General features: G+C 29.7%; 1 protein-coding gene and 1 non-coding gene across 2 annotated transcripts; both read left to right on the forward strand.

The window, feature by feature from the left end:
• Nucleotides 1-972: 972 nt before the first annotated feature.
• On the forward strand, nt 973-16,237 carry LOC113367616 (Y-box factor homolog). The gene is made up of 9 exons (XM_026609206.1): nt 973-1,063; nt 1,258-1,281; nt 4,340-4,403; nt 4,545-4,578; nt 4,803-5,022; nt 6,675-6,886; nt 10,252-10,533; nt 12,963-13,007; nt 14,813-16,237. The coding sequence occupies exons 1-9, from the start codon at nt 973-975 to the stop codon at nt 14,858-14,860; spliced, it is 1,020 nt and encodes a 339-aa protein (XP_026464991.1). The 3' UTR covers nt 14,861-16,237.
• On the forward strand, nt 5,466-5,603 carry LOC113368504. The gene has a single exon (XR_003366417.1). It is a non-coding gene; the product is annotated as a small nucleolar RNA SNORA53 (small nucleolar RNA).
• Nucleotides 16,238-17,643: the final 1,406 nt, after the last annotated feature.

Here is a 17,643-nt window from a genome sequence, read left to right on the forward strand (position 1 = left end):
CAAAGGCAGGCCCAGCGGTTTCGGAGATACGGAGCTAAATGTGGAAAAAATGGCAGTTTTTGAGAGAACTAAGCGTCCAATTTAAATGATTCAAAGAACTTTCTGCTTGTCTTGACAAAATAATTGATTTTGGAAAAAAAAATTTTGTCTCAACTTTTTTTTTTCAAAAAAATTTTTTTTGTGTATCGAAAATAATTCAGATTTTATTTTTAATTCTGACTAAAGTTCTAATATACTTTAAACAAATAATTTCAACTTTGCAATTCAGTTTATATAATTCTTATAAATATTAGACAATGTTACAATATTTATAATAATCTCTTTGAAAACATTCAGTATTCCTCGAACATTTCGTTACGGTACGGGAAGTTCCAGCAATTTGCCTTAAGGCACGATGCCATACACCCCACGACTAGTTTCATTTTGTTTTTGTATATCGAAAATAATTGATTTTAATTTTAACCCTAGCTAAATTTCTAAAGCACACTTAGAAATAAATAATTTTAAATTTCCAATTCAGTTTATTACATTCTTAGAAATATGAGATAAGGTCCTTCATTGTAACTCCGTTTGATTAAGTTTTGTTTATATATTTTTCATGTAAACATATATAAACGTCATCGTTCAATGCATAAGCTCTTATATTTTGTCTATAAAATACGAATAATAAATAAAAATAATAAAGTTACAGTATTTATAATTATCTATTTGAAAACATTTAAAATTCCTAGAATATTTCATTACGGTACGGAAGTTCCGGCAATTATATTATAATTTAAATAATGTACAAAAATATATAAATTTAGTTAATTTTGAAGTTTCATATATAAATTTAGTTAATTTCGAACATTACTCGAAACTATATTCTGAAATCATTGTAATCTATTTCCATTTCCATTTCAATTTTCGAGTTGAATTTCGTGCCGACGAAATAAATTTGCCCAACCTGAGTGTGCCGTGAAAACTTGAAACATGCGCATGCAATACTACGCGCATGATGCACAAACACCCGACATACGTCGTCGCATGAGGCAATACGTCCGAACAAGTTTGCTAGCGTGCCGTATGTCCGCGTTCAAATCAATTTGTTATTTTTGTCATCACAAGCTAGAATGTAAAACAGAACATCTTAAAACGTGAGATTGGATAGTAGTTAACATCTCGGAGAGGTCGGGAGTGTATTAACATCTTAACCACCGTCACCCACTCGCCAAATTACACCATGGCTGAACCAGAAAGGCTCCTGAACAACCAAAGTGCCTCCACAGAAGCAAATCATCGGTTAGTTGCAATTATTTTATACTATTCATAGTACTATGCATGCCTCTGGCGACCGGCGGCCATGTTTGATAATGCGTCTTTACGATTCGTATTTATTGACCACATGGCGTTTTGTAAAGGAATTTTCTAGTTTATTCCTTAAACATCACTCATCCACTTTATACAAAGTGCTCTTAACATTATACATGATGCTGTAAAAGTTATAAGTTAATATTTCATGCATGATTTTTTGTTCTATTTGTGCCGGTTTGGCAAAAACTTCGATTGCGAAGGAAGCGTCATAAAATTTTATTGCGTGATAAGCAAATAATAATCATGTATAACATAAAAATAAATTGTGCGATGATTGAAATTGATTGCTTTCAGATTTCTCGAGATAATGACGTATGATGCAAATCGTAAATTGATATTTTTATAAACAAATTTTATGGCTATAAACAATTTTTTTTGGTTATGTATTACAAATTGATTACAACTTAATTTCCACATTTTTTCTATAAGCCAGTCCAAGATTTTTAAAATTTTAAGTTTTAATTTTCTTTAAAAGTTAGATAGTCTTCTTGTGTATTCCTACTAAATAATGCTTTGAAATTAACAAAATCATTTCCTGCTTAATTGTTCATTATAATTTGAAGAGTTTCTAATACAAATTCATTTCTACATTCAATATTGTTTCGAGGGCTTTTGTTAATTATGTATAACTCAATTTCCACTTCTTTTTAAATGTTACTTCTTTGGATATACAGGTGATATCTATTATTACTAAATATTGTATTGAAATTAACAAAATCGTTTTTTGCTTCATTGATAATCATAATTAACCAATATCTTATGCAAATTTCTACATTTTTTCATGTTTACATTACCTATACAGTATTATTTTGTTACATTTTTCATAACCACACGAGTTAAATAGATTTAACTAACAATGGAGTTTTCAGGTTTATAATTTTTGTAAGGAACAATCACTTATCATTGATTGCGCAGCAATTGGAAGGTAGCAATTTCTGCCCTCGAAGGTTTTATTTTTTTTAAATTTCTACTTCTATTTCAGAGCTCAATTTGGACTTTTTTTTAAATATCTACTTTTCTTTTAAAGATAATTGCATAGGTGATGTTCTATTCATGTATATTTTAATAAGTATCATATTCAGATTAAAAAAATCTCAATTCATTATTTCTTACTAAACAATGCTATGCAATTAACAAAATCGTTTTTTGCTCAATTGATAATCATAATTTACCAAGTTTCTAATGCAAATTTATTTTTACCTTTATGTTCATATTAAATATAAAATGTTTTGATACATGTTTCACAACCATACGAGTTAAATAAAACTAACGAATAAGTTTACAGGTTCTTAATATTTTTTGTAAGGTACAATCACTTATAACATTGACTGCGAAGGAATTGGAAGGCAGCAAATAATAATCTCATATAAAAATTATTCTTATGAAGGATAATACTTACCCTTCGAGGCCTTTTGCTAATCATGTATCATGCCAATCATCAATTCAATCATCATCAATACATAAATTCATTCAATTATGCATCAGTATATAAATTTCATAGCTATAAAACATTTTTTGTTATGCATTATAAAATGGTCAGAACTCAATTTGGAATTTTTTACGATTTACTTTTCTTTAAGAAATAGTTACATAGTCTTCTTGTGTATTCGTGTATTCCTACTAAATAATGCATTGAAATTAACAAAATCATTTCCTGCTTAATTGTTCATTATAATTTGAAGAGTTTCTAATACAAATTCATTTCTTCTACATTTAATATTGTTTCGAGGGCTTTTGCTAATTATGTATAACTCAATTTCCACTTCTTTTTGAATATTATCTTTTTTTTAAAGATACAGATGATGTCTGTTCTTACTAAATATTGTATTGAAATTACCAAAACTTTGTTCTTTGGCTCAATTGGTTAACTGTACGTTCATCACAATATTTTGTTACATATTTAAACACTACATATTGAATCAATATTAATTAATGAATCAGTTTTCAATTTTATGTATTCCTAAAGTTTTATAAATAATAATCATAGCATAGACATATGTATTGCGGTTATTGAAACTAATTGTTTTCAGCCTTCATTGCCTTCAGAGCTTGATATTTCAATACTACAAAAATAAAATCACAATTAATGATTTAATTGCAAAGGAAGCAATCTTTAAATTTTATTGCTAATAATCACATAAGATTATAAGTATGATTGAAAATAATTGCTTTCAAGCCTTCGTAGGCTTGCTCAGTATCAGATTGATATTCTCATAAATTAATTTCAATTTTCATAAAAATATCAAGTTCCAAATATGTAATAATGTAATTGTACTGTTATGTTTATTTTTCTTAGCATTATGTTCTAAAGCTACATGAATTAAATCAAAATCAACTAAGTAATTAGTTTTCAAGTTTAGAGCAATTTTTGTAATGAGCATGAATGCTGATTACGAAGGAATTATCATCAAATCTTATCACATAACCTAAAAATAAATCTTATGATGATGCAAATGTATTGCTTTTAGTCTTAATGGACTATTAAACTAGTAATATATCATGCAAATCACGTATAGTTTATGTTCACAAAATTTATGTTTCAAAAATATATTTGTAAAATGGTCTACAATTTAATTTTTGGTCAAGAGTTCACTTTAAACTTCTTTTAAGATATTTAACTTTTTTTAGAGATAGTTACATATGTGATGGCTATGTATTAAGAAATCTTTATTTGCTCAATTGTTCTTTCCTATAAAAAATTCAATTAACATGAAAGATAAATTTAATTTTACTTTCATTACAATATTTTGTTCATTGTTTCAAAACTGCACGAGTTAAAACAAATGTAAGCAATGAATTGTTTTTCAAGTTTATAGCTTTTCTGTACATAACATAAAAATTCAATTTAATTGCTTTGAGTCTTTATGCCTTTTGCTATGTTTTATCATTCAAATCTTAAATTACTGATATTGCTGTAAATATATCATATATTAAAACTATTTAATTAAAAAAAAATTACTAATTAAAATGAACTTCCTTTTTTCAGCTTCGAAGGTGATGGGAACTGTGAAATGGTTCAATGTCAAAAGCGGATATGGATTTATAAATAGGTCAGTTTAATAATTATAATATATATTATGATAAAATATATAAACCAGATAATAGTTATCTATTATAATAGATATAAAATAATTCATTTTTAGTTAAGAATCATTGTGATTTCAGATCTCATATTCTTTTCTTTATTTCAGAACTGACACCAAGGAAGATGTGTTTGTACATCAAGTAAGTATCTTAACATAATTTCAATTAAATATTAAATATACCAAGTATTCAAAATCTGCTTTTTAATTTAAAATTTAGCAACTACTTTTTATTTAAAATTATCATATATTGTAAAGTAACATTTGTTCCCTAAAATGATTAAAAATCATTTTTAGTCATGATAAATAAGATATATGGATCTGTTATATCCGTGACTTAATATTTTTTCCATTTTCTATTTCCAGTCTGCCATAGTTAAAAACAACCCGAAGAAGGCTGTCCGCAGTGTAGGGGATGGAGAAACTGTGGAGTTTGATGTGGTAATTGGAGAGAAGGGAAATGAGGCAGCTAATGTGACCGGCCCAGAAGGAGAGCCAGTCAAGGGAAGCCCATATGCGGCCGACAAACGCCGCAGCTATCGCCAATGGAGCTACCCTCGTGGAGGACCCAGGGGACCCAGAAGAAGTTAGTAGAATCTTAGTAATAGTTACCTACAAATTATAAGTGGTCATTTGCTAATCATGCTAGGCTTGGATGGGTTTTAAGAAAATAATGAAGTTTCAAAAAGAAAGGTGCAACACACCTTTATTTTTACCCAAATTTTGGAACAAATTTACAAAAGAATTTAATTTTATTTAAAATAATTTATTGTTAGGGGTCGTTCAAGTATTATGTAAGCAATATAGGGGGGCGGGGGGGGGTTATTGATTTGCTTATTTTGGCTAAGAACTTTTGCTTACTTTTGCTGACAAAGGGGAAGGGGAGGGGGGAAAATAATTGTAATAAATCTGCTTATGTAATACTTGAACAATCCCTTAGATGGGGGATAAAGGTATTTTTAAATAATTTTTGGATAAAGATTTTGATGTGATCAGTGAATGGCCTCTGTAAATAATTTCAATTATCATTGCATTCTCCTTAGATCCACTTTCGGTTATTATAGAAAGTGCTTGAGTCATAAGGATGCTAGATCACGATACCTCCATGTAAGACAATGATTCCAAATTTTTTAATATTTGAAATCAAAATCTCTATTTGGGGAACAATATTTTAAATTACATTTTGCTTTTGTATACATTTAATTTGAAAAGTCATTTAGTCGTTTTGCCGGTACAGTACTCCGGGAATTCTGAAAATTCAAAATCTTATAGATTTCGAGGTGCTCTTCACGAAAATCAACTTTGCCACCTCAAATTTGAACGGCAAGTTGCCGCTATATTGAAAAAATGGCGTCAAACAACAGCTTTTTTAAAATATCTCTTTTCTGGCTGATTCTACGATAAAAGTATTATTCTACGAATTAAACTAGATAAAATTTCCTATAATTCTTTAGAAAACCGTTTTTTTGTAAAATTGATAGTTCGAGAGTACGGCCGGCCTCGGTCTTTGCTGCTCTCGCCGTAGTATTAAATCTCTCCGTATATGACAGCACTTTGAACTTGACCACATTCTTTCTAATAAATAAATATTTTCAATGTTAAATTAAGCGAATAAGATCTAGAAATAAAACAATTCAAACAATTTTCTGTTTTTTTGCTGATGTTTTTAACACTTCAATGGCAAAGTAGCTATAAGTAAGTAGCTTGAAGTATTAAAAAATCAGCAAAAAGCAAAAAAATATTTGAATTGTTTTATTTCAAGATCTTATTCGCTTAATTTAACATTGAAAATATTTATTTATTAGAGAGAATGTGGTCAAGTTCAAAGTGCTGTCATATATGGAGAGATTTGATACTACGGCGAGAGGAGCAGCAAAGACTTTGAGGCGGCCGTACTCTCAATCTATCAATTTTACAAAAAAACGGTTTTCTAAAGAATTGTAGGAAATTTTATATAGTTTCATTCGTACATAGATACTTTTATCGTAGAATCAGCCAGAAAGGAGATTTTAAAAAGCTGTTTTTTGACGCCATTTTTCCAATATGGCGGCAACTTGCCGTTTAAATTTGAGGTGCAAAGTTGATTTTCGTAAAGAGCACCTTGAAATCTATAAGATTACCAATTTTCAGAATTCCCGGAGTACTGTACCGGCAAAACGACCAAATGACTGGACTATTGATGTTAGAGTGATTTATCATTTGACTAAATTTACATTGTATATTTTTCCATTATCCTAGATTACGAAGGAGGCGAAGGTAAAGAAGGGTCGGGTTCGGGAGGCGAGAACGGTGATGGGCAAGGGCCCGTACAAGGAGGCGGCCCACCGCGTGGCCGATTCCGCGGTCGCGCACGATACAGCAGCTATTACGGCCGTGGCGGACCGCGCCGGGGGCCACCGCGCGATCATCAGACGGACGGCGACGAACACGAAGGCGCCGACGACTCGCAGGTAAGAAACATAGAATTTTACACATTACTTATGGGCTTATACTCGGATAGACTTTTATTGCGAAGGTCACGCTTATTTCGTTCGAAATGTTGTAAGTGTAACAGCAATTCTCGGTGACATGTATTATCTTGTAGGGCAACATAACTCTGAAAAATAACAGATTGTTATGAGATAGTCTTCTTATACTTCTGGGTGAAGTATAATTAATGTTATCTCAATATTTTTATGTTCTATGTGGAATTTAGTTTTGAGACAGAATAAATCCAAAATTACTTACACACTTATGAGTTCGGTATAAATTTTTATCAATTTATAGACTATAAACGTCTATTCTCGGATGCGTATCTTACTTACCCCAGTCAAATTAAGTTTTCAGTTAGGAATAATTCGCACAGAGCTGAAATTCGGTACAGATGTTAAATAGGCCATTACAAATGAAATGTCAAAAGTCCTCATCGATCCGACATCTGCGATTTTTTTTTTATTCAAGGTCAAAGATGGAAAATTATAGTTTTTTCCATTTTCCGCCGAAACCATAATTTTTTTTTAAATTATGTTAGATAGGTTTATTTATTATAAAATTCTCTACTAAATTGTTATTAATAATTTATAAACAGCAATATCTCAAAAACGGTGATTCTAACAAAAAAAAAATTAACAATTTAATGCTTACTTAGTCTTTTATTTAGTTACTCATTTAGTAAAGTTTATTAATTATGATTTGTTAGTAATTTTCTCTAACTTTTGTCATTTTTTTATAATTGTTTTTTTTTACTTTGGCCTAAGCTCTCCAACAAATATTTAAACAAATATTTTTTTTTTATAACAAATAGACATAATTGCATTCTCCTTAGATCCACTTTCGGTTTTCATAGAAAGTGCTTGAGTCATAAGGATGCTAGATCACAATACCTCCAAGTAAGACAATGATTTCAAATTTTTTAATATTTGAAATCAAAATCTTTATTTGGGGAACAGTTATTGTAATAGCTATTTTTTGTCATCTTTTTATCGAAATCAAACATTCGAATTTCATAAAAAAAACGCAATTTATGCGTTTATGCGCAATAACTAAGATATTTTAATTCGATTTTAATAAATTTTTTGAAGCTATTTTTCGACGTTTTAAGTCATTCTTGATCGTTCGAGTCACAATATTTGAAATAGTATGGTTATATGTGAAAATTTTATTCCAAATTTTCGAAAATTTAAAAGCCATTTGCAAGGCGATCGAACGAGGGATGCTTTTTAGGATTAGAAATTTAGAAATACGAAATTTATTACTTATTACTTCAGTATAAAAATTTTCTATTACCTTTTCACGAAAATTCTGTACCGATTTTGACAATATTTTTTTTGTAAAAATCTTGTTTTCTATTTTATATTTTCAATCATGGTCTGATAGTGTGGTGGCTAAGTTATCTGGTAAGTGAATTAGGTGATCCTCGGGCGACTTTTGTATTTGTCTAAAGGAAATACAAACTCTGACAAATACAAAACCTCCTCCAGGATCACTCTCACTTACCAGAGAACTTTGATACGATACTACCAGGGCAAGTTTAAATAATTCATTGATTATGAATTCTATCAATCTCAAATGCACTGAGTTCGGTCAGGAAATTTTGTATTTTTATAACCCATTTTTTTTATTCGAATATTGTTGGTTACCTATCTCATTAAGATAGTTGGAAAAAAATTTTAGAATAAAAATATTCTGTACTACAGTAGAACCTCGTTTATCCGGACTTCAGTAATACGAATTCCTCATTATCCGGACAACCAACCGCGACTAATTTCTATGTATGTACATTCCGAATTTGAATTTTCGCATATTTAATGCTGCAGTTTAGTGTATGTATGTAATCTAAGAAAATATGTATGTACATTAGGGTGGTCCTTAAAATGGTCATTTTCGAATTTCCTTGCTCCCAGGGGCTCAAATGGTTCCAAATTGATAAAAAACAATTCTCTGAAAGTTTTAGCTCTTAATATTAACGTTTAGATAGAGCGCAATTCAATCAAACTTCGTATGGAAAGAGCATGAAAAAATTTTTGAAAATTTAAAAAAAATGTTTTAGGTATAACTTAGCGACAAATGAATGAGTTTTATTCATTCATTTGTTCGCTAAATTACATCTTAAAAACATTTTTAAAATTTTTCCATGCTATTTCCATACAAAACTTTGAATTGCGCTCTATCTAAACGTTAATATTAAGAGCTAAAACTTTCAGAGAATTGTTTTTTATCAATTTGGAACCATTTGAGCCCCTGGGAGCAAGGAAATTCGAAAATGACCATTTTAAGGACCACCCTAATGTACATACTTAAGGGACACAACTAGTGTGAAATTTTCAAAAAATCGAATTTTCAATTTTTCCATATTTCGATAGGTTATACCTTTAAAAATAACATAGCAAAATTTTAAATCGATATCATAAATAGTTTTTGAATTACAGCCATTTAAAAAGTATATATATAGTATATAGTATAACGATCATTTAATCTTTAAACGCGTTTTTCTCGAAAACAAAAAAACAAATGATCCGATCACTATCAAATTTTTTTTACTTGTTTTATATATAGTTCTCCGTAAAATGAGCTATCGATTTTTTGATCGGATCAAAAATCGAATTTTGGCAGTCCAAAAACGACCAAAATTTTGGGTAAAATTCGACTTTTTTTAAAAAAACGCAGTCATTTTGTCAATTTTTGATTTTTTTTCTTTATCGTAGTTCATTTTACAGATATTATCTAGTTTAATGAGATTTTTTTTTTTTTAAATTTCATCCACGTAGAAGGCCGGAATCACTGCAGCACTGAAGGGCCTTTTTTTGTCGCGCCGTCGGAGATCGACGATAACTTAAAAAATATTAAATTTTTTTCTTCAAAAAGTTTACTATGTATTCTTAAAACATGTATAAATATATTCCTAAAATTTTGAAATGTTTGATAAAGTAGTTTTTTTTAATATAAATTCCCAAAAATCACCTTTTTTTAGGCGGTTACACTAGTTGTGCCCCTCAAGGTAGTGTTAATTTCTAAAAGAAAAATTGGTTTTCGTTAATATCTACATATTTTTATTATTATCAATAAATACACATTATTCTTCATTCATTTGATTATCCCAATGCCCATTGATAATTGGTCCGGTTAATCGAGTTTCTACTGTACTTACAGTGAACTTCATATGTAGAAAGTAATGTTTAATATTATATTCTAAAAATTGTTGGGTAGAATACCCCAGGGTAGAAACACTCACATTTAAATCACTGTATTTACCTATATTAATGAATAATTAAAAAAAAACAATATTATATTTTTCCATTCTTCAACTCAACTTACATTTCTCTTCTTCTCTCTCCAGGGTCAACCCCGCGGCTTGCGTCGCGGTGGCGGAGCTCCGCGCCGCTTCTTCCGCCGCAACTTCCGCGGCGGACGCGGCGGAATGCGCAGGCCGCGCAGCGAGGACGGCGGCCAGTCGGCCGGCAACAATGACGGTGGCACCGGCGGCGGCGTCAGCGAAGGCGAGGGCGGGCACGGCGAAGGCGGACAGGGACAGCGCGGACCGCCTCGCCCGCGCTACAGGCGCCGCTTGCCGCGTACAAACCGAATGCCCCGGTACCAGAGTGAGGGAGGGGACAAGAAGGTCAGTGGTAGATGATAAATGAATTATATAATAACTGCTTGTGGTAATTTTGAACTAGTGTTTTGATTTGGCAATAGGTTTACGGGACCCGTCAAATTGACGGAATTCAAATTTTGATATATAATACTCAAAAAAATAATAGCACTAGTCTTAACGACTATGTGTCGTAAATTCTTAATTTTATTAAGAGGGTATTCTAGTGTAGAAATTCAAAATCAGTTTTTTCGTTTTTTTTTTTCATATTTTCAATGTTTAAATCTATCCTTGCTTCAGAGGCTTCAAAACATCGCTTTTTGGAGGAATTTTTAGTAAAGGACATAAACTTTAATTGAAACGAACCTTTCAGGTTTAATTGTTATATATTTCAACATACTTCTCAATTTTTTTCATTAACCCAGACTTTTTTCGACTTCAATTAAAAAAAAAAACTTCTAGTAATCGACTAGTATCGACTTGAAATTTCTTGACTTTTCCTAAAATTTCATTAGCTGTCGATCAATGCAAAAATCAGGACGAAAAAATGTACAGATGGATAATTATAAGGATATTTACTTTTTTATACTTCGAACGGTCGGAGTGGTCTGTCCACCCATATATTTTGTATGAAATATACGCTTTTTGATAAATGTAAACCAGTATTTTGTTTTTTTTTCTGGTATTTTCTATTCAAACTGCGTTTTATATATTCTTTGCTCTGTGTTGTAACATGAATGTTGGTATTTTCACGACGAGAGTTCCTTGAAAACCTACCAAACTTATTGGTCATCGCGAACATTGAAAATCGGATAAGTGAATGCTCACATTATCAACAATTTTTCTACCCGTACTGCGTTCGAAAATTTTTTTGGCAAACCTGTAATGAAATTATATTTTCAACTTGAATTTTACAGCTCATTTCAAAGGCGAAGCACCTCATTTCGTTTTCATTTGAGTTTCACATTCATTTGTAAGAAGCCGAAAAAGAATATTGTTTTTCATTGATATAAAACAGAAAAATTAACAAAAAAACAGCAACGATTTTTTTATATACTTTGATTTTTTTTATATAATATATGTAATATTTTTATTATAAGCAAGCTCAACACATGCAAAGACGGTAAGAAAAAGAAAAAATCTAAACTATAAATATTTTCTACTAATAATCGTTAATATATCTAAAAACTCATTTATCCCATATAAATGCATGTAAAATGAATGGTGGTCCAGCCACACCACTCAGACCGTTCGAAGGTGAATAAATATCCGACCGACGCAGGGTTAAAATGTTTGCCATAAAATGCGAGGTTATTATTGAAAATATTTATTTTCAATAATATAGATTCTTGTTGAACCTTGGGAAGATATTTTTCCAATAAAAAATCGTTTTTTAAGCCTCTAAAGCAGGTTTCCCCCTTTTAATAAATTTAAGAATGTGTGTACGAGAGGATTTTCAAAAATTTCAAATTATTTTCGGATATACAGCTGTTTCACCATAATAATCCTCTTCTGTTGCCTTCCTTTTTGCGAAACATTCAACGCATTTTTCTCAAAACTGTTCTAATTTTTAACATTAACCTTTTTGGTTTTAACTTGTTTCTGTACTCTTGCAAATGACTTAAACTTAAACATGAACTAAAATTTATGCCTCTACACTAGAATACCCCTTTAATAGATATCGTATATACAATTTTATTTTTTTTTTATCGAGTTTTCTAAACTTGAAAATTGATGTGGTCAGTTGAATTTTTCGCTACATTTGTATATATATATTTACATTTAGGAACACAATGCATGTTTTAGAATGGTTAGTTGTTTGGCCGACAAAATCTATTTCAATTTCCTAAGTCTGCACAATCTACTATTTTAGCAGCTTTATTTCTTTTATTATTTAAATCTGCGGTTTCCAACCTGTGGTACGAAAATAAACGAAATATTTAAAAAAAAAAATCGAAAAAATAATTTTTTATGCATATTTTTACATAATATTGCATATTATCTGTAGTCAGTTTATGAAATGAAATTTTTGTAAAATAAAAAGGGACAAGTTTTTTTTTTATTAAAGTAGAGGAGCGCGTTGCAAGAAAGGTTGGAAACCACTGATTTTATTATTCTTAAACTTTATTTTATTTTTTTATTTTCATCCTTTTTCTATATCAAAGATGAGCAACTCGCGGTTCGCGGGCTTGATGCGGCCCTTTAAATATTTTTTAGCGGTCCGCGAATTACTTAATATTATCCTGGTAATAAATCATGTTTGTTTTTCTTACTACATTATTTTATCAAAAATAATTAGCTTTTTTAAATTTTGTACTTTTATTTACCAATGTTTATTACTATATATTAAGCTTTGTGATTAATCAATAATTGCGGCCCGTAAGTTAAAAAAGGTTGTTCATCCTTGATCAATATCCTATTTATTATTTTATTATTCATTCTTTTGATTTTATTAGCCTGAGGCATCTTCAACTTCAAATGGAAGTTCGTCCACCCCTCAAGTAAGTTAGACTTCTAGCCTTTTAAATCGTTAATTGTAAATTATTGTACGTACACCCTAAATTTTTGTTAAAATTTGTAAAATTTTAGTGTTTTGTAAATAGTTTATATTGTGTGCGTTCAATAAAATCATGATGTTTATATATCGTCGCCTTTCCTTAATAATAATCAATATACTTTATCCTAGGGAATGCAATACCGGTATACCCGTATACCGCCCAATTTTTCGGCGGCTATAATACCGGTATTTACCCGAAAAATTCCGGTATTTTCGGTATTTTTACATACGCGCTAGTTGGTTAAACAGATACATCTTTTAGTAGTTCTATAATATAAACAAATATCAAAATATGATCTCTACTCGTCAATAGAGTAGGGTTATATACACGTAGGATTTTCTAAAAATTTAATTGGTTTTTTGAACAATTTAAGGTCAAAATTTCGTCGAAAAAACAAAAAAAATTTAAAGAAACTGCAATTTTCTCCAAAATTATTTTGTTTATTGCTTCGATTAATTACTACATTTATTATTTCTTTATTGAAGTCTTTCTGGATTTTTAATTCCGGATTTTCTTCAGAGATAAAGTGGTTACCGCAAAACGTCTTTTTCAAGAGGTGGTCCCGCAATCTGCTGTTAATTTTTTTTTTTTAATAATTATTTTTATCTGTATTTTTTACAATTTTGAGAAATTGTAAGTTTTTGGAAAAAATGTTTTTTTTTTAGTTTGTAATATTTTGGAAATTTTCAACTTTTTCTCAAAGGAATTACACTGCTTTATCTGTATAGAGATGCATATCGAAACCCATAGAAATATAAACAAAATTGATACAAATTATTCAAATCTCCATAAAATATCTGATAATTTGATGTGCATATGTCTAATGATCATTTTTGACCTCAAAATGAATTTTTTTTACTAGACCTCCAAAACCGCTAGACCTGCTCTCCGAAAAATTTAATCAGTTCATCTTGTCAATACAAGTAAAATGTTTTTTAAATTATTAAAATTGGACGCTCCGTTCTCTTAAAAACTGGGTTACCGTTTTTGTCACTTTTTGCCCCGTATCTTCGAAACGATTTCTATTTTCTGCACTCTTTGCCCCGTATCTTTGGAACGGCTAGACCTGCCTTCGCCAAAAACTAATCAGCACGTCTCCTTATCAATACGGATCGAATGTTTTTTGAATTATTCAAATCGGTTGATCCGTGTTCCCGAAATCGTCGACGAAAATTTGTATCCGCACATACATACACACACATACATACATACATACATACACACACACATACACACACGCACACACACACACACACACACACACATACATCCATCCATTTTTTCTAAGGTATGCCAAAATGTTCAGAAAGCTCTGAAACATAAAGATATATAAAAATTCTCAGTTTTGATTTTTTTGCAATTACTATAACTTGCACTGCGGGATGTTAATTATAACGTTTAGGTGTGATAAGTGTGAGTTTCATAAAAAATATATTTAAATTCTAGTGATGAAAAAACGAAGTGACTTTCCGAACAACCTTATATAATTTATATATGAAGTTTAGTTGTATACAGTTGTAGTTGTATATATAATTTTTTATATTTGTACTAATGAGAAATTACCGCAAAAACCGGTATTGAAATTTATCGGTATTGCATTCCCTACCTTATTCATTATTTTTAACATTTCCTTCCTATTGTTTATTTTGTAAACACACTCTATTATGCATGACTATTTTTGGTACAATGGTAAATTAACAATTTAAATAAAAATTTGGGTATTAATGTTGTTTTTTTTTGTTTTCTAGGAGGGTGGGCAACCCGTTCAGAACACCGTTACAGAAAGCACTGCTTGAGCAGTGGAACATGTCTCGGGAATCTCAAAGATACCTTTAGCGAATACAATATCTATAACTGTTTGCTAAAATAACATTTTTATAGACATCCCCCTTTAAAAATGATAAGGAAAATAGGTTGCACACATATTTTCTAATGCATAAAAACTGCAGGATTGGTTTTCTTTTTTATTTAATTTATTTATGTGTGAAGTATGAAACAATGCTTATTGCTGTGCAACCTCTTTGGTTATGTATTGTTAAATCATAAAACGTAAAGATCTGATTTTTAGTTTGTTTACATTTTGACAAACCTGCATTAGAATTGATTTGCAGTGAGTAATTTTAGAGTTTGACATTTAATTTCATTTTAAAATAATAAAGAAAAAATGCTTTAACGATGCATATACCAATTTCATAGATATTATGTTAAACCAACTAGTTGAAAATGACACATCTAAGGTATATTTAAAATAAAACATCAAAAAAATTATATCAAATGACTTCGAATCATTTAATATCTGCTTGTAACAATATAGATATTAATAATTCACAAGTTGAGATATCAAAAAAAAAAACACCTTAATTTTTTTTGTCTAACAAAACCACCCTATGTAAGGAATAAAAATAAATAATCCAAGGTTCAAAATCTATTGTCTCTTGTAATTGTAATCATTGAATACAATTTGATTTAAAGCTAAAATGTAATTCTTTTCAATAGTTTGATGTTTGTAATAATTTGTGATATGTGTAAAAAATAATTTTGAACCTTTGGACAAATAATTGTATAATATTATTGCTCTATATTGTATAAGAGAAATAACATGTCGGTTAACAACTGCACTTCCTGAATTGCTTTCGAAGTTGCATAGTAGCCACTTGTCTCTTAGTAGAAGACTCGATTTAAAATAAACATACCACGAAGTTGGTGTTCTGTTAATTTCATATTGCGGGTCCTAATAATATGGAAAATGCATGTGTGTGAAACATCAATTTAATAACTTAATGTACATGTTCTAAAAATATTAGAAAAAAAAACGAATCCAATATTCTCTGACATTGCTCAAATGTTTTTTTTGAACAATGTGTGTGTGGGTGGTGCTCGCAGGACACCATTCTGATAACATCTGTACATTTATTTATCTTTGTGCTCCTCACGTTCAACACATTTATATTGGCAACATCAATGTGTACCATAAATCTGGTTGATAAAGTAGTTTTGTATTATTGATCAGATTTTTGTTCAATAACAATAATAGTTAATTGCCTTAATTTTTGATGTTTGAAGACATTCATGGAAATTAATCCAGTGTATTGGAAATTGTAAATTTGGTATATATAATTTTTTCACGAAACATGTGCATTTTAAAAAATCAATAAATCTACAAAAAAATTGAAAATATTTCTTTTCTTCTTCACTCTTCTTACAGGGAGTTTTTTTACAGCTTTTTTTCTTGTTTGGGTATTTATTTCTGTACAGTATAAAAAAATGTTGATTGTTTAATGAATTAAGTTGTACTCAATATCTGAGATTTTTTTTAAATAGGGAATGCAATACCAAAAAAGTATGCCGCCTGATTTTTCGGCGGTATTAGTATATAAAATTTACTATATAATTATATATTATACTATATAAAATTATTATATTATATAAAATTTACTAAAATCTAGTAAAAACTGTTATATATACTTGGATACTAAAATTTTGAGTAATTCGTAGTTGAACTGAGAACTTTAGTATTTTGATAAATTGCAATACATATGCATATGGATTCAGAACATTTTTTCCTTTTCTGCAAATTACCTAAAAATTTTCTTTTTAGACATTAAACAAAACTAGATAAAATTAACTAGAATTTAGTCAAAACTATTATATACACATGTGCACAAAATATGAATACCTTCTACTTAAATATTTTGATAATATGCATTATATGCATTTAAAACTACGTTCGTTAATTTTGTTTTCTCGACGTTTCAAGCCATTCTGAATCGAATGAGACTAAATTTGGAAAAAGTTGTGTGTGTGTGTGTGAACAGATTTTTTGCCGTAAATCGACGTTTTCTCAAAAAAAACGGCTGGACCGATTTCAAAAATTTAAAAGCCATTCGATGTATCTCGATGAGGACGATCGGCCAAGCCGTTTCTTTGTAGATAGCAGAAAAGTGCAAAAAAATTTCGTCCACGTTTTAGCCCGCAATTCTGAATCGATTTTGAAAATTCAAAAACCGTTTGAAAGATATTGGTTGGAAATCGTGCTGATCAGTTTTTGGTAAAGATTGAATAGAAAAAAAAATGTTTTGACGATTTTCATGAATTTTTTTTGTTTATAGATATCATGGTCTTCTAGATCATACTAAAACATTTTGGCTCTACGACAAGTCGTTTGGTTTTGAAAAGTCAAAGTTTGCAAAAATTAGTATCGTTTTTTTCGGCGTTTGTCAAAATTAGACCTTTTATCTACTATTTATCTATTAATTAACTATTTAACTATTAACTATTCAACCATTGACTATTAATAATTTAACTATTCACTTATGTCTATTCACTATTTACTGTGAACTATTTAACCATTTAATGTTAGCTAGTTAACTATTTACTTTTAACTCATAACTATTCACTATTTACTATTAACTATTAACTATCTACTATTGAACTATTCATTATTTGTTCTTAACTTATCACTATTCACTATTTACTATCAACTATTAACTATTTAACTATTTGACTATTCACTATTTAACTATTGACTATTCACTAATCACTAATCATAATTAATTACTATTAGCTATTTATTATTCTT

The sequence above is a fragment of the Ctenocephalides felis genome, unplaced genomic scaffold (assembly GCF_003426905.1).
Source record: "Ctenocephalides felis isolate EL2017-DRISC unplaced genomic scaffold, ASM342690v1 CF-g0.4_SCAFFOLD_01170, whole genome shotgun sequence".
In the NCBI taxonomy this organism is placed as follows: domain Eukaryota; kingdom Metazoa; phylum Arthropoda; class Insecta; order Siphonaptera; family Pulicidae; genus Ctenocephalides; species Ctenocephalides felis.

Coding starts and splice junctions, on each gene's coding strand:
- LOC113367616 (XM_026609206.1), top strand. CDS start 973: ATGCGCATGCAATACTACGCGCATGATGCACAAACACCCGACATACGT. Junction 1,282..4,339: donor TCCACAGAAGCAAATCATCG/GTTAGTTGCAAT, acceptor TCCTTTTTTCAG/CTTCGAAGGTGATGGGAACT. Junction 5,023..6,674: donor ACCCAGGGGACCCAGAAGAA/GTTAGTAGAATC, acceptor CCATTATCCTAG/ATTACGAAGGAGGCGAAGGT.